The sequence below is a fragment of the Petaurus breviceps genome, unplaced genomic scaffold, assembly GCF_028583685.1.
Source record: "Petaurus breviceps papuanus isolate PSGF00001 unplaced genomic scaffold, PetGlider_PUasm1.0 90654, whole genome shotgun sequence".
Taxonomy (NCBI): domain Eukaryota; kingdom Metazoa; phylum Chordata; class Mammalia; order Diprotodontia; family Petauridae; genus Petaurus; species Petaurus breviceps.
Window position 1 is genome coordinate 3,504,417 of NW_027187301.1, and position 21,145 is coordinate 3,525,561.

The window sequence follows — 21,145 nt, forward strand, 5'->3', positions numbered from 1 at the left end:
ACTGGCCAAAATAAAAGCAAGAAACAAATAAAACCCTAATGAAAAGGAAGCAAATCAATTCTAGCCTGAGCCTTCATTACTTCTCCTGAAATACATTCCTCAGGTTTGAACTATCAACCCCCAGAATCTGGGCTATCATTATCTCCGTTAGGAGATCATACACGAAGCCTCTGGCTAGATCAACTCTAAGGAAACTCTTAGCATTTGTTCACCCCCCTTTTATTCTTCAAAGTGAGAAAGGAGGCAAATAACACCTTAAAATTCTTTTCAATGAGAAGATTTTATTTCAGCAAAGCAGTGTAAAAGTCATATACATTCCTTTGCTGGCAACATATACATTCCTTTGCAGGAAACATAGTATTAGTCTCATGATTAGACTCTCTGTAAATGGGATTAAGTGGGTCAAAAATATACTTTCTCTTAATTATTCTAGGTGCTATAACAGCGTGTTGGAGTCAGGAAGCTCTGAATTTGAATGTGCTCCAGACACTAAATGTGTGACCCTGGGCAAGTCATTTAACCTCTTTTAACCTCAGTTTCCCTCATCTGAAAAACAGGAATGATAATAGCACCTTCTCTAGGGTTGAGGATCAACTGAGATTATGTATGTAGAGCATTATATAAATATTAAGTTGTTATTATTAGCTGTTAGAATGCAAATATAACATTAAATCAGCTAGGCAAAAGTAACACCCCATTGAAATGAGATTCATAATTTGGAAGAATATTTTTAAAATATGAATTCCAAATACAATTAGGTACCTCACATGTTAGGTCTCAATTCTCCTTAAAAATGGCTTAGCCTAACCCTGGGTTTTCACCTAGATTTGAATAGCCCTACTAACCCCTTAATCTCTTAATTTAAAGTATGAATCCTTTGTAGGGTCTATGCATGGTTCCATTTGGACTGTGATGTTTTGGGGCTCTGAAACAGTCTGCTTCAAAAGACCTTGGAGGCTTTGTTCTATTGTTGTCTTTAATTCTCTTAGTAAGAGAGCTCTAACTGCTAGTTTATTAAAGCGAAGCCATTCCCACTTTCCTAACCCTTCCCACCCTTACCCCCTATTTGTGCTTCTAAGTTTCCTGTTCTCAACTACCTGTTTCTTCTCACATGTCTTGGCTATTCAGGACAAAATAAGAAGAAAACTATATAGTATTGATATACCATTGATCTAGGTTTACTTAAATTTGGTTCAAATTTTGGGGCGTTTCTTATAAATCATCTCTCTTTGACTTGTGTCCCCAGTCAGGATGTTCCCTGAGAATATCAGAATATAATTTGTGATGGCCTCTACAGAAAAAGTAAAATAACTTTCCACACTCATGTAAGTCTCAAATACAGGACAGGCTTTATCTTTATTTATTTATTGACCTAGCAGAAAATGAAAAACACAAAAGACTCACACCCAATCTACAAACAATATATAACTCAAATCCTCTCTACCCTCCCAAATGACCTTATATTTTATTTTTGTATAAATTTGTATTTATTTGCCTTATATTTATGCTGCATGTATTTATATACCAATTTCTTATCTTCTCCGTTAAGATGTAAGCTTCTTTCAAGTACGGATTATTTCATTCTTTGTACTTGTATCCCCAATGTCTAGTACAAAGCCTGGTGGATAATAGACAATTAGTTTTACCTTTGGCTTTCTGGCTCTTCTCTTTACTGTCTAATAACCTCAGCAGTGGTTTATCAGGACAGGAAAAAGAGGAGGGCAGAGTGTAATGTCCCTCTTAAAAAAAGCATCATTCTATACACCAGATTTAGTACAAGGTGTGATGACGCCATCACCTTCCTTGTTCTGGACACTGTGGTTCACTGGGGTTAGTGTTTCTCAAACCTAAGTGAACACCCATAGTTAGGTTAAGAAATGATAAAGGAGAATTAAGAACTAACATGTGAATGGCAACCTAAAATCAAATTTACCTTCAAATCAAATTGAAGTTACAGTACACTAAAACCTTTATGAGATTCTTTATATGATGAGTTATCTAGCCGGGCTTTTGCTGATGATGTTTTAAAAACCTTGTCAGAGGACTTCACATTTACTGCTATTAAATTTCATCTTGTTAGATTTGATCAATTGTTCTAGCCTAGCAGGTTGTTTCTGTCTCATGATTCCTTTATCTAGCAAATTATCTCTCTCACTCCTTACTCTCCCTCTTACCCTTGCTAGTTGAAATTTGATAGATGCTTTCTCTATGGCTCTCATCTAATTCATTGATAAAGATGCTTATGACTCAGGTTACAGAATATCTTGGTTGGAAGTGAATTTAGAGGTCATCTGGTCTAACCTGTACCTGAAAAAGAATGTCTTCTACCACATCCCCAAGCAGTAGGCATCCAGATGCCGCTTAAGGATTTCCAGCGAGCAACATGTTCCACTGTGTTCTAAAATAAATTCAAACATATACCTGTCAAGAATATAAAAGGTCATAGCATAAAAACAATTAGAGGGGAAGCAGATCACATACCTTTCACAGCTATGGGGAAATGGAGGAATTCTTAGCCAAACAAGGAATAGAGACATTATAAAAGATAAAATAGATAATTTTGATTGAAAAACTTTTACACAAACAAAATCAATGCATCTAGGATGAATAGGGAAGCAGCTGACTGGGGAAAATCATTATATCAAATATCTCTGATAAGAGTTTGATAGTTAAGATATAGGGTGTCCCAAAAGTCAATACAGAGTAGTTTTAAACTGCAAAAAGACTTTTTGGGACACCATATATGCGCAAAACTAACAAAAATATATGACTAAAAGTATTGCCCAATAGAGAAATCGTCAATGGATATAGTTATCAAAAGAAAAATTACATACTATTAAAAAAAACAATTATGTGAAAGAATTTTCCAAATCAATAAGAATAAGAAAAAGGTAAGCATACTAATGCATTGTCAGTGGAGCTGGGAATTCATATAACCATTTTGGAAAGCAATTTGGAATTATGCAAATCAAATTAGTCCAATATCTGTGTCTTTTCACCCAGTAATTCCACTGCTAGGCATATGCCCCACAAAGTTCATTGACAAATAAAAAATACACATTTCATGTGTACCAAAATATTTAAGTAGCACTTTTTAAGTAGCAAAGACCTGAATCCTAAGTTAATGTCTACCAATTGGAAAAGGGTTGAACAGATTGTACTATTTATGAATGTCTTAGAATATGACTTTGCTGTAAGAAATGATGACCATAAAGAATATAGAGAAGCATGGAAAGATTTACATGAACCAATCCAGAGTAGAAGTAAGGAAATTCAGGAAAACAATATGCACAATGCCACCAGCATTGTAAACAGTAAAAATAACCACAAAATAATCAGAATCGAATGTTGTAAAATGATAAAGAATAGGTTTGACCCCAAAGAAGACATATAAGAAGCCACCTTCCCCCATTCCTTTCCAGAAGTCAGTGGTTGTGGAATATTTTATTTAATATCAATTTTTCCACCATATTGATCAGTATTGCTGGGGGAGAGGGGTTTCCCTCTGCTTCCTTGTTTTTCTTTTTCATAATTATTTATTATAATAAGGAATAGGAGGGATATGGGTGATGGGAAATCTAAATTATAATAATAGTAATAATGAACATTCATATAGCACTTAATGTATGCCATGTACTGTGTTAAGTGTTTTATAATTATTATTCCATTTCATGCTCGCAACAACCCTAGGAAGTAGGTGCTTTTGTTACCATCATTTTCTAGAAGAGGAAACTGATGTAAACAAATTAAGTGGGTCATACAGTAAGTGTCTGAGGCTGCATCTGAACTCAAATCTTCCTGACTTTGGGCCCAGCACTATGTAAAAATAAATGATAGGAATCAATATATACTCCAGAAAGACATTTAGTATGGCACAAAGCACACCCTCTCAAGGCAAACGATGCTACTTTTAGACAGCTTGTCGCGAGAATTTTTTTTTCTGTACAATAAGCCATAATCCGCTTCTCTGCAAATTCTACCTAATACATCTTTTCTTGTCAGAGATTCTTCAACATGGTACCAAATAAATATGTTGTCATGGAGACAGAGCTACTCTAGAAACCTGGAAGACCTGGGTTCAGTTATCATCTCTGATGCATGATGGTTCTGTCTGGGCAAGGCATTTCTCCTCTCAATGCTCTAGGCAACTTTCTAAGGTTATGAATTGCAGAGAAAGTGTTTTTTAATTGTTGTTGTTATTAAGTCATTTTAGTCCTGCCTGATTCTCTGTGTCCCCATTTGGGATTTTCTTGGCAAAGATACTGGAGTGGTTTGTCATTTCCTTCTCCAGCTCATTCTACAGATGAGGAAACGCAATGATTTTAAATTGGAATTAAATTGTTATGTTTATTATACTTACATGTTTATATTTATTATTGTTATATATTTTAATTTCTTATATTAAATTATTTTATTTCTCAACTAAGATATTACATTCTATCCATCCTCTTTTCTTCTTCTCCTAAGACCGAGACTGTGTGCAACTCACAACTTGAAACCAAAATTCAAAGCTCTAGAAACCCCTTTGAAGGATAATATTTAAAAGAAAGGAGCTTGGGAGAACAAGAGACTCAGTAAGAGGAACAGAGAAAGGCCACCTCATTTCCTGCAGAAAATTTCTAAAGCCTAAAAAAAAAATTTTAAACCCATGAAGACAGATTGCATGAAAAATATAACTTTGCAGAAAAAAATAAGCTTTGTTTTTTTTTTGAAAATGGGATGTCTTCTATTTATAGAAAAGGTACACAATTGCTACTGTATTTGCAAATGTGATAAGTTTTTAAGTTCAGAATGAATCTCGACCCCAAATGACCTGTGCCCCACTTAGCTTTCATTCCAGTTTCCTTTGGTTCTCACTGAAGATTCATACAGCTGGCCCCCTGTAGTGCCAACGCAATATACATAGTATCTACAATGGCTATGAATACGTTGGCATAATTCTGAATCTCAAAATATAACAGACTCTCCACATAAAAGACAGGACCAAAACATTTATTCAAACACCAGAAAGTCAAATCCTAGCACCAGAAAACCAGATCCATCATAGCAACAAAGAAATCTATACAAAATAACACACCAGGGGGCACCACCATCCCCAAGGCTTTCCCCTGCTAGGGACTTCCCATAAACAAATACTCACAGTTTGTTTCCTGCTTCTTCTCTCTCCCTCAGCTCTTAACTTCTCTGACCAACTTCCTCTGGGTTCTGCTCTACCCTTCTTGCTCCACCCATTCAGCAAGTTTAGCACACACACACACACACCACAGGTTTCATGTCACTCAAACTCATGTGACTTAGATTTCCGTGTGACTTAAGCAGGTCACATGGACCTATTAATAGATGGGAAAGATCTTCCCATTTATATTGCCTTTAGACCCCCAACTTTGGAACGTGTTATCCTCACATAGAGTTGGCCAAGCCCTAATCATAAGACCATTGAATGTTGGATACAAAAGAACTTTAGAGATTATTTATAGTCAAACTTCATCTTTTTGTTAATTGAGAAAGGGAGGCCTAGAGAAGTCAAATTTCTTGCCTGAGATCACATAGTTAATAAGCACAGTTAAGATCTGAACATAGGATTTCTTGCCCAAATTCCATGATGTTTCCATTCTACCCTGTTACCTGGGAAATATCTGACAGCATATGCAACATTCCATACTCATAGTCCCCCACTTCTTGCAAAGAATGGAGGAGGGTGCATTTTCTCAACCCTTGGTTATTTTTATTACTCAGGATTCTTGTTGTCCTGATTTTTTCCACTTTGTTGTTCTTTCCATTTACATTGTTGTAGTCATTATATATATATATATATATATATATATATATATATATATATGTGTGTGTGTGTGTGTGTGTATATATATATATATATATATATATATATATATATATATACTGCTTTCCTGGTTCTGTTTATTTCTCTCTTCATTAGGTCATATAAGTCTTATCAGGTTTCTCTGTAAGCTTTATATTCATCATTTCTTACACTGCAGTAATATCCCATAATATTTTGTATTACATGTAGGTTTTTTTTTCCATTTCCTAATTGATAGGCCAAGGTCTCTTATATTTTTAGTTCTATGTTTCAGAAGGGCAAAGTTAACAAGTTTCTTGTGTCCATTGTCTATCTCCAACAAGACCTCTTTTGTCCTCTGATTGTAGAGACCTTTACATAGGTCTGGTGGGAGCTGTTGCAATGACAGAGTGTGTTTTTATATTTATCTTCTCACTTGGTGTTGATTTTAACCTTTGTTCTAATCAGTAGGACCTGATATCACATTGATGGCTGATTCTAAAATGACTCCCATGTCAGTAGCTCATCAGTAACTATTAAGAAGGGCAGCTAGGTGGCACAGTGGATAGAGCACTGAGTCTGGAGTCAGGAAATCCCTAGTTCAAATTTGACCTCAGATACTGTAGCACCAGTGCAATATTCACAGTGCCCACAATCACTATGAAGACCATCACTATAAATACTGAATGATACTTGATCGCAAAATATGCCAAACTCTCCATAGAGAGGACAGACCTGAAATATTTATTTAGACACCAGAAAACCCAATCCCCAAACCACTAAGCCAATTCCATCTTAGTGCCAAAGATATTAAGAAGCCATAATAACACTGAGAGCCACAGCATCCTTCAGCCTTCCCATAAACCAGTGCAAGATCAATATTTACTCACAAACCTCTCTATCTCTTTGCCCGAGCCTTCTCTCTCTCTCATCATCTTGCTAGCTCTGATTCCCAGCTTCCTGTGAGCTCTGCTTCCCTCCAGCAAACTCTTCCCACCACAGGTTCCATGTGATTACATTCAGCCTTTTAGGGGGCAGAGTTTATCTTCACAGCAGGGAAGCTTCCTGTGGGCTCTGCTGCACCCTTCAGCAAATTCCCTCCATCAAAGGCTCCATGTGATTACATTCAGTCTATTGGGGGCAGAGTTTACCTTCAAAGCAGGGGAGGTCTTCAAATTGTCCTCTAGGTCTATTAAGGGGTAGGAAAGATCTTCAAATTCCCATTCCCAATACTTACTAGCTTTGTGACCCTGAGGAAGTCATTTAACCCTGTTTGCCTCAGTTTTATTATCAGTAAAATGAGCTGGAGAAGGAAATGATGTATCTATCATTTATATATATTTATATATATGATATATATAATATATAAATGATAGATACATCATACAGAAATGATGTATCTATCATTTATATATATTTATATATATGATATATATAATATATAAATGATAGATACATCATTATATATAATATAGATACACAATTATATATGATATATATGATATATGTTATATATAATATATATTTATATGTATATATATATCATTTATATATATCTAGTATCTTTACCAAGAAAACCCAAAAAAGAGTCATGAAGAGTCAGACATGACTGAAAATGACTAAAACAACAAAAACAAACTATTAAGATATAATCAATTTTATATTTTTGTGTGTTCATCACATTGACAGATCAAATGAATGCCTTTTGCCTTTCTTCGTATGTGCGTTACACAGTGCCTGGTGCAATAAATGTTTATTGACTGACTGACTAGTAGTGTCATAAATGGAAATACTGAGGTCAGAAAGAGGGCAGGTTTAGAGAGAAAAATATTGAGTTTAGGAAGTTGGACGTCGAGATTGAAAATATCAAAATATTCTTTTAAAATGTTGTCCCACCCCTGAAATTTATCCATGGACCCCATTGGAAGGTCCAAGAATCCCAGGCTAAGAACTCCCAATATAAATGAATTAGAAGACCATAGACTTTTCTTTTAGAGAGTTCACAGTTTCATTGGCATAATAATAAGTCACATAGAGAATGAGCTAAATGACTTTCCTGAATGTGAAGCAAGGACATATTCATCAGCCATTCAGAAGGCATTTATTAAGTACCTAGTACATACCAGACACACACTGACATGGACACTCCTCAGAGATGCAAATGAATGCCCTTGAGATCTTTTACAAGCTTTATTCCCTTTTCCTCAACTCCTTTAGCACGTTTGTCCTAAGCATATCGCCAGGTCATCCAGTGCATGGAAGATGGAAAGAAAGGGTCTCTCCTCTGAGCCAGGGTATTTCTGGATAGGCAATGGACCATGACTAAGAAGCATCAGAATATGGCACCCCAAACAGGGAAACAGCATTTTTTTTTCTTGAGAGAGATTAAGAAGGAAAATAACTGATAGAAGCCAACACTGGGTCTGTGCTGAGTGATTATGAGCCTTCAATATCTAAACTGAATTTTAAAATATTCAATATTAAATTTTAAAGACTTATTGATTCCCTGAATGAATAAATTTTTTAAAAAATGTATTAAGCCTTTATTAAGGATGTGTCAAGGACTAGGGATACAAATACAAAATTAAAGACAGGCTCTGACCTCAGGGAGTTTACGTTCTAATAGGACACAACCCATAAAAGAGATTGGTGGCCAGACAAGGGATATATGGACTTAGAAAGTTCCAGGGATGGTGAAGGGAGCCATAGTGGAGTAGTAAAATGGCACATCCTTTCTAGGAGGAATGGTAGTATTCATTTGATTGTGGTTCTAAAACTAGAGAGGGAGTGGGGGGCAGAGGGTCGTTTGGAGATGGCAAGATGGCTGGCAAGACAATGGGCAAGACTCAAATGAAGCATGCCTGGGTCCTTCTTGGAGACCTACTCTAGTCCTTAGAGAAATCAAAGTCCAAACAAGCTTCAGCAAGGCCCGTTGCTGTCTGAATATATACCAAGAGCCTGATTCCTTGGCCCAAGAATATGAGATCCTCATTTGCATTAGGTTTTGCATATGACTTGGATGCCATCCATTTAATTTTTAAGTCCATAGGCAATGCCTGCCTTCCTCTTTCTTCTTTTGCTGTAATACTCCCCGGACCTGAGTGACTCTCCTCTTTAATGTCCCTTTGTCCTGATTGGGTCAGCTGGGCTAACTGAAAAAAGCCTAATTGGACAGTCCTTAGTTTTTCTAAATCTAGCCTCCAGTCTCATTACACAGAATAACTTAGTTGCAGGAATGGAAGTCTATGTATATGTGCAAGGGAGAGTTACTCTCAGTGCCCCAGCCCCTAGCAGCCCATGTAGCCCCATTGTTACTGCCTCTTGGAATTTTTCAATCCTCTCCCATACCTCACTCCTTCTGCCCCCTCTCCCTCTCCCCACTGCAGACCCAAGGAATGAGGTTCTTATAAAAAAGGGACTTGAGAACTTGGCCACTTGCCCTCAGAGGGAGAAAGAGAAGTACAAACACTCAATGGATATTTTACACCAAGTACCCAGGCACTTGACCAGAGAATAATGAAGACTCATTTCCGTGAGTTTTTAAGTCACTAATGAGCTCCCTAATAATCAATTGCCTCTCCATCCCTGAGACCTCAAAATGTATCTTATATTCTTCCTCATAGAAGAGAAGGATTGGCAAGGAGAGGCTAGAGGCAGACTCATGGTGACAGGAGGTTTGTACATTGTCGAGACATGTCATTCTGGAATGTTCTGTATCTCTACCAAGCACAAAACAAAAAGCAGGGGGCCAAGGACTGCAGCAGGGGAGGTCTCTAGTTAGACATCAGGGCCAAATTCCCAAAACATTTTAGCAGGCTGAATCTATGGGAGCTATTAAGGATAGGAGATAGAATCATCTGTGCGTGTGTAGTGTGTGTGTGTGTGTGTGTGTGTGTGTGTGTGTGTGCAAGAGGAGGGAGAGAGACAGACAGACAGACAGACAGAGACAGAGACAGACAGAGACAGAGAGAGAGGAGGGAGAAAAGAAGAGACTGAGTAGGGAGGGGAGGAGGAGAGGAAAGGGAGAACAGAGCGGAGAGAGACAGAGAGAGAGAGATGGAGAAGAGAAGAGAGAGGAGAGAGGACAGACAGATGAAAGAGAGAAGTGGAAGGGAGGAGAGGGAGATAAAGAACAGGAAGAGAGAGACAGATGACAGAGAGACAGAGATACTAGTGCATATGGACAGTGGGAGCAGATGATTCTTGGGGGACTCTTCCAAACTCAGGGTTTATTTAAGGTTCAGAACTTTCTATATCAGTTAACACTCAAATTTCTATTCTTTCCTAAAGTCTGTCCTTGATCCTCTTCTCTCTCCACATCTTATTTATCTTTGTTATATATTCCAGATATGGAAAGTTAACAGATTCCTTATGCCCAGCAGTATCTGTCCCCAACTAGATTCTTTTTGCCCTCTGATTTTGGAGATCTTTAAGTCCCCAGCTGAATGATTTCATTCACTCCTATGGCTTTGATTATACTTCTATGTAGATGACCAAATCTGTATCCCTGCTCCCAGGGTCTTACTTATGATCCTGCCCAGCTCACTGCTAATCATCTCTGCCTTGATGTCTCATTGGCACCTCAAACTCAACCAGCTGCAAACAGTTGGCCTCCTCATCTGTATCAGGTGAGGAAAAAGAGGATGCCTGAGAGTGTCCGGAGGAATTGAAGCACGGGTAAGGACCTTCCTAAAATGGTGATCGCAGTCAGCCATGAAAAGCAAGCAAAAGGTACCAAGAAGGGATGGTGAGATGTCATTGAGTCAAATCAGTGTATTTCGCCTGAAGTCATTCTGTAGTGCTGGAGGGGAAACATCGATGTGGAGTACTCAGAAGACTGGACCAGGAGTATGGTACACTGGAAAGACCACTGGATTTGAGGTTCGAAGACCTGGATGGAAATGCTAGCTGTACCATTTACAATGTGTATAACTTGGGGCAAGTCACTTCTCTCTAATGTTTGATTTCCTCATCTGCAAAATGAGGAAATTGTACCACGGGATCTCCCTAAGCTACACTCAGATCCAAATGCTATAAGACCATTTTCTGGAAGACACTGAAGGAATTACAAACAATCCAGCAGTTTTGAGAGACAGCAACCTGGAGGCTGCTTGTTTGTTCAAGGATTGTTGGAACCATCTGCATTTCAAGGCCACTTTACCCATTCAGGGCTAATGGACCTGAACTGGCACTAAGAGCAACGTGGGGGCAGAGGTCTATGGATGAATCCTGCTCAAGAAGAAGAAGGAATCAAACGTGCTAAGATTATTTTATAGGTTTACAATCCAATTAGTTGATGTTCTCCAAGCACATCAATGCTGATGACTTAGGAGCACGTCAGGTGGTTGGGGCAGTGCTCCATGTTCTCTTTAAAAAAATTCTGAACTGAAATACCAATTTAAAAAAAGATTTCTATACACACACATATATAACAGCAGAACACAAGAAGAGGATTCGATGTGTAAGTGTGAATCTCCATTTCATTTTACTTGCTTTTTTAAAAAGTTCACAATAAATTCTACATGTTATTTTCAAAATTATCCTACTTACCCATGCATGCATCCTCCTGGATTTCCTTCTTTTCTGTTCAATAAAAAAGTGTTAAAATGGTCTCTTTTTTGGCATCACTATTGCTAGACTCCACTTCCTCATAGATTCTCCCCAATTAACTGAGAGAAAAGGGTTTGGGGAACCCTTTGTAACAAATCCTTGCTTAATACCCTTAATATTCTTCCTTCCTTCCCTCAGTGGTATAGCTAATTTGCCAAATGCCTTGTCATTCAAGTAGCAGTCATATAATCTAATTCACACTAAAGTATTAAAGACTGATAATAGGTAAATGTGGTATTTTCAAAGATACTGCATGGCTAGAATAGTGCCCTAACTTAGAAGAAATAATTTCTAATGGTAAAATATGAGATCTAGGAGAATAATAAGAGATTTCAGAGCAGGGAGAACTAACTGGAATCCTTTAAATCACACCTCTAATTATTCAACTAATATGGCTACCCAAGGAGCCAGTCCTCATAGGAGTCAAAGTAGTCTTGAAAGAGGATAAACTTTCACTGGGAAGTTTCCAGACTATGTTCTTCAGAATCTAGAGTCTCCAAAGGAATCTCTTGGGGTCCCTGGACATAGTAAAGATGTATTCCCTGTGGTTTTATTCCATCTCCTAAAAGCCCTGAGGCTTTTAGTCCTGAGAGCCAAGTCCCAAAGAATGATTTCCTTGGCCTCAGAAAGTTTGTTAAGTAGTGGTATCTAGTTAAGTCTACAGTTGGGTACATGAGGCTGCATCCTGGATGATGGCAGGGCAGTAGCACAGTGGGTACTTCTTAGATGTCTGACCCTAGATAAGTCACTTAACTTGCATATAGCCTCAGTTTCCTCATCTGTACAATAGGGATAATAGTGCCTACTTCATGTGGTTTTTCTGAGGATCAAATGAAATAACTTCTGTAACGAACTTTGTAGGCTATAAAGTGCTATTGAAACACTGGCTATTTTATTATTATGTAAGAGAGGCAATGAATTGGGAATCAGGCAATAGTACCCAAGCACAGCCATTGACCATGTGACCTTGGGCCATGTAGTCTGTGTCTCTGGGAATTAATTTCCTCATATGTGACATAATTCTCTTCTCCAGAGGCCCCCTAGAATGAGATCCAGCTTGGGGCTCTGGAGAACTAGTGGGAAGATTAGTATATTTTCCAGTAAGTTGAATTAGATTGTTTGAGAGGCAGCATATGATGTGAAAGTCAGCTATGGTGGCCTAATGGATACTGTGCTGGTCCTGGAGACAGGAAGGCTGGAATTCAAATCCGACTTCGAATGCTTACTAGCTGTGTGATCCTGAGCAGGCCATCTAAACTCTCTATCTCAGTTTTCTCATACATAAAATGGGGATGTGGGCAGCTAGATGGCACAGTAGATAGAGCACTGGTCCTAGAGTCAGGAAGACTCATCTTCCCGAGTTCAAATCTGACTTCAGACACTAGCTATATGACCCTGGGCAAGTCACTTAACCCTGTTTACCTCAGTTTCCTCATCTGCAAAATGAGCTGGAGAAGGAAATGGCAAATCACTCCAGTATCTGTCAAGAAAACCCCAAATGGGGACATGAAGAGTCGGACACAACTGAAAAAAATGACAAATATACAAAACAGGGATAATAGCACCTACCACCATGGTTGTTGAGGATCAAATGAGTTAATATTTTAACAGTTCTTTGTGAACTTTAAATATCTTTATAAATGATGGTGATAAAAAAAAGCACAACTTTGGAGGAAGAAGACTGGGACTCAAATCCTGATTTTCACTTATCACGTGTGTGACTTTTAACAAGTCATTTAATCTCTCTGGGCCCCCATGTCCTCAGCTGTAAAAGAAGGGATTGGGGTATAGGGATCTCTGAGGTTGCTTACAGCTCACAGATGTGTAGGATCCTTCATTCTGAGGGCCACTAAATTTCCTTCCAGTTGTCACAATTGATGGCATCTCAACTGAACTGTGAGAATTTTAGGCTATTTCTTCATGGGCAAAGTAAAGTCCATTAAAGTTGTCTCTCAGTTATCCACATTCTGGTTTCCATTTTCATGTCAGAGACTGGCTTCTCTCCCACCCAGAACTCTCCATCAGCATTCACCAATCAACTAATACTTATTGGCCATTTACCATCAGAAAGGTGCTAACAAAGTCAGGATGTTTATCTGGGCCACCTTCTCACCCAATTGTAAGTCACCATGTGCTCAGGGAATGAAACTCTTTTTTTTTTCCTTTTAATTTTAGCCTGAACCACTATTAGCAAAAACAGGGAAACCCACTAGGGAAAAGTCACATAATCATTTCAAAAGACCAATATAAATGACTTTCAGGTTACCTAGTGTTCTCAATAGCTTAACTTTCCCACCACTGTGACAGAAAGTTGAGATTTTGTTATATTTGTCATTGTTCTAATAGAATGGGTGTCATGTGGTTTAACTAGAGGGTGGAGACCTGTGTGAGAGGCAATATCATTGGCAGCTTGTTCAAAGTTTCTGCAAATAGTAAGACCCCATTCCTGCCTCTCCTCACACAGGCTCTGGATGCTTCTTGCAGTCAGCATTATTGACCCCTATCCTACCCTTCCCGAGATATATCTCAAATCCAAAAGAGATAAGAGCCAGACATTGTAGGAAACTTGAAAGAAGAAAGAAATTGCCCAGTGCCTGTGCTCCTGGGGTTCCCCCAGAGGAACTCAGGCAGTCCTTTCACAGGAGGCATTTCCAACCCTAGAGATCCAACCTGAAATGTGATAGCAGGGATGGGGCTTCCTAATGGGGGAGGGGGGTGGATCAGGGATATCATGGTTCCTGCCTGTCCATTTGTTTCTTTCAAGAGATGCTCTGTCTCAGAGATATCCCAGGGATGGGAAAAATAGCAAGTGCACAGTTGTGTTCATTATCTAGGCAAGCTGCTTAGCTGACTGAGAGACGTGTGTGGGAGCTCCGAGGTGGGTAGGTGCCTCTTCTTTTGCCAATTTTGGGGTACAGCCAGTGCTTTTCCCACCTTTTTCTCTGAAGCTCTGGGAAGCTCTGTACCGGGGGTGTCGGGGTAGGAAGCGTGCTGGGGAGACAGCTTCAGTCTGGGGGTCTTGGTGGTGACTGTGCCCTCCTTCTGTTTGCCTGCAGAACACATACACCAATGCAGACAAGCTCCTAGAGGCAGCCGAGCAGTTGGCGCAGACTGGGGAATGTGACCCAGAGGAGATCTACAAGGCGGCTCGGCACCTGGAAGTCCGAATCCAAGATTTCGTGCGCCGGGTGGAGCAGCGCAAGCTCCTCTTGGACATGTCTGTCTCCTTCCACACGCACACCAAAGAGGTAAGAAGGGGAAGGGGGCTAGAACTGGGCCACCCATGCAGAGGAGCAGACTGTTACAGAGAGGACTGGCTCTCCATGGGAGCCATAGGTCCGGGGGTCCTCAGCTGCGTCAGGGCTAATCTGCTCAATATTTATGTTTCATATGGGACATATACTTCTGTTCTTGCCATGGATGCCAAGGATTCTCTGTTTACTTAAGGTCTCTCTCACTGAGGCCTCATCAAATACAAGGTCCTTCTGCCTTCTCAACTCTGAGATTGGTGTGTGTGTGTGTGTGTGTGTGTGTGTGTGTGTGTGTTGGGGGAGGGCTATGGGGCCAGTGGGAGCAGGGGGCAGTGAATCCATGGGGTCTTTTGCTATTTTGGAATGTTCTTCAGAAGGAAGAAGGTGGAGTAGACCCACCAGACTAGAGCAGACCCTTGTAGAGAAAAGATATGTCAGGCAGAGACACTGGTTCCCACTTTTCTCTGCTCTCTGCTAACTAATAAGGCAAGAGAACGTGGTACAATGCAATCTTTAATACCTATGCTAATAAAAAAGAGGCAAGAAGAGGAAGTGGGGTACAGTGGAAAGAGAAATGAATTTGAAGTTAGAGGGTCTGGGTTCAAATCTCTCTTCAGCTACTTAATAATACTTGTGTATTTGTGAGCAAGTCACTTGACCTGTCTAGATCTCAGTTTCCTCATCTGTAAAATGGAGGTGTTGAATGGATGACTGCTGAGCTCCCTTCTGGACCCAAATTTATGATCCTAGTATCCCATGACCTTTAACCTCTCAATTGGGTATCCTGTGCTTCCCAAAGATTATCATGTGCACTCTTGCAGGACATTTTGTGGAGTCGTTTTGTTTTGTTTTTTTCTAAAATAGGAGATTTAACTTTCCTAATGATGTTTTCTTCAGGATGATGTTAAAATGAGGTTATATTTCCCCCGATAGTCAGGGGAAGAGGCCAGGTTTATTCTAAGTGCTGGGGGCATGGGGTGTGTGTGGTATGGGGGTGGGGAACCAACATGGGATCAAAGCACAGATTAGAAAAGTCATGAATTATTAGATCTGGAAGGGACCAGAGAGCTCATAAAGGTCAAGTCCAATCCCCTCATTCTACAGATGAGGAATCTGAGTCCCAGGGAGAGGAAGACCCTTGTCCAAGGCCACACCCTTCTGTAAAGAATCCTCCTGGGGTGAGTTGAGAGGGAGAGAGCGCCCTTAGAAAGTGACCATGGTTTGGCTTATGTTCTTGGCTGGAGTGGCCCACCAGGGAGGCAGAGAAAACTGCCAACCTAGCATTGCTCTTCATTCCAGATTAATAGGAAACTTTGAGCACTGCAGCTACTGTTTGCTGCCTTTTACAATCACACCAATGACAGATGAACTCATTAGGTGTAAACATTCTCAACTACCCCCAGGAATTCATCTTAATGGAGTATTAATTAATGTGTGATTGTTACCTAGCCAAAAAAAAAAAAAAGAATTCAAGCTATTTAATTAAGTTGATTTTTAGTTTTTTGAAAAGTCTGAGTCTACAGAGATGGGCTGTGGCTGCTTCCCTGAGTGGGAATGCAAATAAGAGTAACTCCCCATCAGGATAAAACAGGAAAAGATAATGTTTTATAGCTGGAGATCCCCTGGGCAGATGCAGAGGGGATATAAAGGAAGCTGGCTTTGCATCTTCCCCCCAAGACCTAAGGCCCCTCTGCCGATGACTATCTGTAAAGCAAGGGGATTAGTTCTAATCTTTGTTTTCCTGCCTGGCCTCCTGGCTGCCTGTTTGCATGTGGCCCACCTGATTCCCAGAGATGATCTCAGAAACCAAAGGCATGTGTACACTCTTTGCAATCTAAGTCTGTCTGAAAGGGAAGCAAGTATAAGGGACAACAGGCTTGCAATGTGTATGTGTGTCATTCTGTGTTACATAGGTGTGATGGGGAGGGTGCGGAAGGAGGTGTATTGGATGAAGCGATACCCACAAGGATTTGTCCCTGGAAGTGGAATCTACTGCTGTCTTCCTGAGTCCTAGTGTTTGAGTTGAGGTGAAAGACAGACAGACAGACAGACAGACAGACAGAAAGACAGAGACATAGAGACACACACAGACAGAGAGAGGAGAGACAGAGTGATACAGGGAAAAACAGAGACAGAGAGAATTAGAAACAGAATCTGAAAGAGAGAGAGAGAGAGAGAGAGAGAGAGAGAGAGAGAGAAAGGAGGAGAAGGAAGAAAAAGAAAGGCACACATACAGGGAGGGAGGGGGAGACAGAGAGGGAGAGAGAAAGGGAGGGAAGGAGGGAGAGAGAGACACCAAAAGGGAGGGAGAGGGATGGAGGGAGGGGGGGAGAAAGAAAGGAAGGGGGAGAGGGAGAGGGAGAGAGAGAGATGAAAAGATAAAAGAAGTTCAACTTTGTTTCTTCCTTCCCTGGCTTTAATTAGACTCTATCATTTGTCAGCTGGTGAAAACTGTTAAAATCAGTCCCTGCATATCACCTGAGTCCTCACCCATTCTCTTTTTTTTTATTCCTTCCTCTTCCTTTTCTTGTCTCTTTCTTCTCCCTTCCTTCTTCCATTTTTCATCCTTTTTCTTTCTCTCATCCCTTCTTCTTTCCTTCCTTGGCCTCCCTTTGTGTCCTCTCCCTTACCCTCCATTCTCCCCTTTCCCCTTCCTTCTTCTTTCCTTCTGTATCAATGGAATTGATACGAAAGAAGACATATTGCCACGTGGCTTGTTACTGCCCTCTAAGGACCACTGGGCCCCGCCATCTGACTTGCAACTGAAGCCATATGTGTATGTGTGTATATACACACATTTATATATACACACATACATACATATGTACATATTATGTATATCTATGTGTGTGTGCATGTCTCTTCTCAATAAGAGCTTGAATTCCTAGAATGGAGGGCCCATTTCACTTTTCTCTTTGCATACCCAATGTTAAGCACAGTGCTTTGTGCACAGTAAGTGCTTATTAAAGGCTTTTTATTTGTTTTCCTTTTCTTTTCTCCTCTGCTCTTTTTCATCCCTCTTCTTCCCTTCTCTCCTTTCCTCCTCAGCTTTCTTCTTCCTCTCCCCTTTTCTTCTCTCTCACTTCCTCAAACCCTGAAGCATGGGACAGATGAGGAATGAGGGCAGGAGTCCAATGGTCATGGCTGGGGCATTGTGACTGAGAGATAAAGACACAATTACAGGACTGAAATTTTCCAGAAGTCATTCTAGAAATCATTCCCGACTTTTTTCCTTATTTTTTCCCTTTTCTACCTCAAGCCCTGCTAAGCTTGGATCCTATCTGCTCCCCTTTGGCTACGCTTGACGTCTAGAATCTCTTTCATTTTGAATAGAGAACACTGAGATGAAAAGACTAAAAGATAAGGATATGGCTTCAGGGAGAGAAGGACTTTCTTACCCCAGGAAAAGCAGCTTAGCGGTGGCAAGTGCTAACCTTAAAGTCAGGAAGGCCTGGGTTAGAGTCGTGCCTCTTCTACCTTCTGGCTATATGCCTCTAGGCAGGTCACAGTCTCTCAGTGCTCTAGGCAACTTTCTGAGATTCTACCTTAGAGAGGAGGTGCCAGCCTGTAATAGCAGAGGGAATCTCTTCATCTGAGAGTTCCCTGTACCAATCCAATCATAGGTCCAGTCCCTGTTCCTACCCCCTGTTTCCTAAAGGATTTCTCAGAAGAAGTGCAATAGGAAATAAATCTATGGAAAAGCCTCCTCTGGGGGTCTATAAATGTGGAAGAATCTGATATCTGTATGAGACTATATTGAGGATGGACCTGGAGGTCGGCAAGTGTGAGCGAGAGAGCCTCTCTACCACTCTGAGAAACCCTAACTCCCAAATCTGCAGCATCTCTGGGAGTCCATCAGTCACTAAGCATTTATTAAACACCTACTATATATCAGGCACTGTGCTAATACAGGGAGACCAAGGCAAAGAATCCCTGCTGTCAGGGAACTTTCACTTTCATGGAGACTTGTATGAATATATTTGGCATAAAGGGAATAAATATAAATATAGAAAGAGTAGTTAGATACAAGGTAGTTTGGGAGGGAAGGCACTGACATTTGGGGGAGGGATGTCAGAGAAGACTTTATGCATAAAGTAATGCCCTAGTTACATGCTAAAGGAACAAAGAAACTCTGGGAGGCAGGAGGTTAAAGTCTTCAGAATCTCCTAGACAGCCACTGACCTCAGTCCTCCATGTCCCCCTAACCCCTGCCTGCTAATGATTCACAAGACAAGTTAAAGCATCAGCCACTTAAAAATATTTTCCCAGTTGTCTAGTCAAGATCAGGTGATCCCCTTCTCTCAGATTTCCTTTGCTTCCAGTCTTAGTACCCAGATTTATGGGGTGTCTTTGCAGAAGTTACTTAACTTCTCTGTAATAACAATGATGTTATCATTACCTTTTTATTTAACTACCCTTCCTCTAAAGAGTTCAAGAATCTATTCACCATCTTTGTACGAAGTAGGCAGGGCCAAGGTTAACTAGGCTCATTTTATAGATGGTTAAAAGGAATTACTATGGTTTTTTGGAATAGGGAACCTGAGATTAGAATCCCTGGTTTTGGACTCACAGACCACTCAGGAAGTATTTATTGAGCACCTTCTGTAAAATAACTTTATGTTTTGTGCTACAGGGGAAGGCAACTAAAAATTCAATTTAATTCAATGCAGCCAAACACTTATTTGCCTGTCATATGCAAAGTACTATGCCAGGTACTTGTTATGTGAAGATAAATGATACAGACCTTCATGCCAAGGAATTTATAATCCACCAGGTAAAACATGTATAGAAATTTTAACTATAATACAAAAGAATGTGAGGGAAATGTCACTGTCCATTGGGGGAACACAGTGAAGGATTCACATTGCAAGCAGTAGTTGAAGTGGGCGGAATTCAATAGACAGAAATGGGTTAAGGGAGAAAAGTCCATTTCAGACATGGATACTTGGTACGAACAGAGTCATGGAGATGGGAGAAGACTGGAAGGACACAGACAGTTTTAGGAAAGACATGAATTGGCTAGGGAACTTACAGGGGCATACAACACTTGAAAGGCAAAGAGCCCAAATACTATATGGACATCACTTGAAAGTACTAAGAGCCTGAAGAATAGAAAGGGAAAGGTCATTAGAGCTAACTTCAAGTGTCTGAAGGGCAGGCCTTGGGCAGAAGAATTAGACATGTTCTGTTTGGGCCCCAGGGGTAGAAATAGGAACAGTGGGTAGAATTTGGGAGAGGCAATTTTAGGCTTGAAGTCAAGAAAACCTTCCAAAGAATTAGAACTATTCAAAAGTAGAATAGACTGGCTTGGAAAATAGCGAGTTCCCCTTCACCACAGGTCTTCAAGCAGAAGCTGGAATAGAGTAGAGATGCTGCCATTATAGAGATACTAGTTTGGAATCAATTGCTTTTTTCCAGCTCAGAGATTCTGTGAGAATGGTGGATGAAGAATAGTCCAATCTGAGTGGTAGAAACTTGGGATTGTGAAGGAGATTAGTATGAGATTTTGAATGGCAGGGTCTTGGGTTTATCCTTTATTTTGTAGATCTACATGCTTAGTGCACAAAAGGAAATCACCATAGTGCTTGCCTTATACAAAGTTCAAATATATTGAAGTAGATAATGTACATTCAGAAGGATTAAACAGCAATATAAGGCAGTATGCACTTAAGTGCACAATAAATATGAAAATTCAGAAGACAGATTTTAAAATGTATTTTAAAGTATATTATCCTTTGCTTTTACATCACCTTTATTTCTACATATTTCTCTCTTGCCTACCCTACCCAGAGAGCTATCCCTTGTGTCAAAGAAAAAGGAAAGAAGGAGGAGAGGGAGAGAGGGAGGGAGGAAGAAAGGAAAGGAGGAAGGAAGGGAGGAAAGAAGGAGGAAGGAACGGAGGGAGGGAAGGAAAGGAAGGAAGGAAAGGCAAGATGAGGAAAAGGAAGAAAGGAAAGAAGAAAAAGAATGAAGGAAACTCAATCAACAAATATTTATTAAGTGCCTACTATGTGCTGGGAATAGTTCATGCATATACAAAGTGTAAAATAATCCTTACCAACAAAGAGTTTACTTTCTATCTGGGAGGACAATGAGCACATTATCTAAGAATATAAAGAACAGATAGCTATAACAATAGCAAATACAAAATACTTCAATGTGAGGAGTGAGAGGGAGGGCTCTACCAGTTGAAGAGATAGGGACGGGCTTCTTGTGGAAGGGGGCACTTGAGCCACAGTCCAATAAAAGCAACTAACACATGAGCCAAGGCCAAAAGTGTGGATCCTTAGTTTCCCACGTATGCAAAGAAGGGAAGAAGATGCATTTTCTAATCTCTTCTTTGAGACCAAACCTAGCAGATGTTGGAAGCTGGGGTGACCAGGGAAGTTTTCATGCTTGAAAACTGAAAGGCAAGATTAGTAGAGAGGCAAAGGTTAAAGAGGAGAGAGAGAGAGAGAGAGAGAGAGAGAGAGAGAGAGAGAGAGAG

The 21,145-nt window shown here is 40.1% G+C and overlaps 1 protein-coding gene across 4 annotated transcripts in view; it reads left to right on the forward strand.

The window, feature by feature from the left end:
* The window catches only part of KALRN (kalirin RhoGEF kinase), a 982,696-nt gene that overhangs the window by 486,352 nt on the left and 475,199 nt on the right, over positions 1 to 21,145 (forward strand). For all 4 annotated transcript variants that reach the window (XM_069064963.1, XM_069064965.1, XM_069064964.1 and 1 more), the window contains one exon: positions 14,464 to 14,655. In XM_069064963.1, coding sequence (XP_068921064.1) covers positions 14,464 to 14,655 — 192 coding nt within the window. The remainder of the gene's footprint in view (positions 1 to 14,463; positions 14,656 to 21,145) is intronic.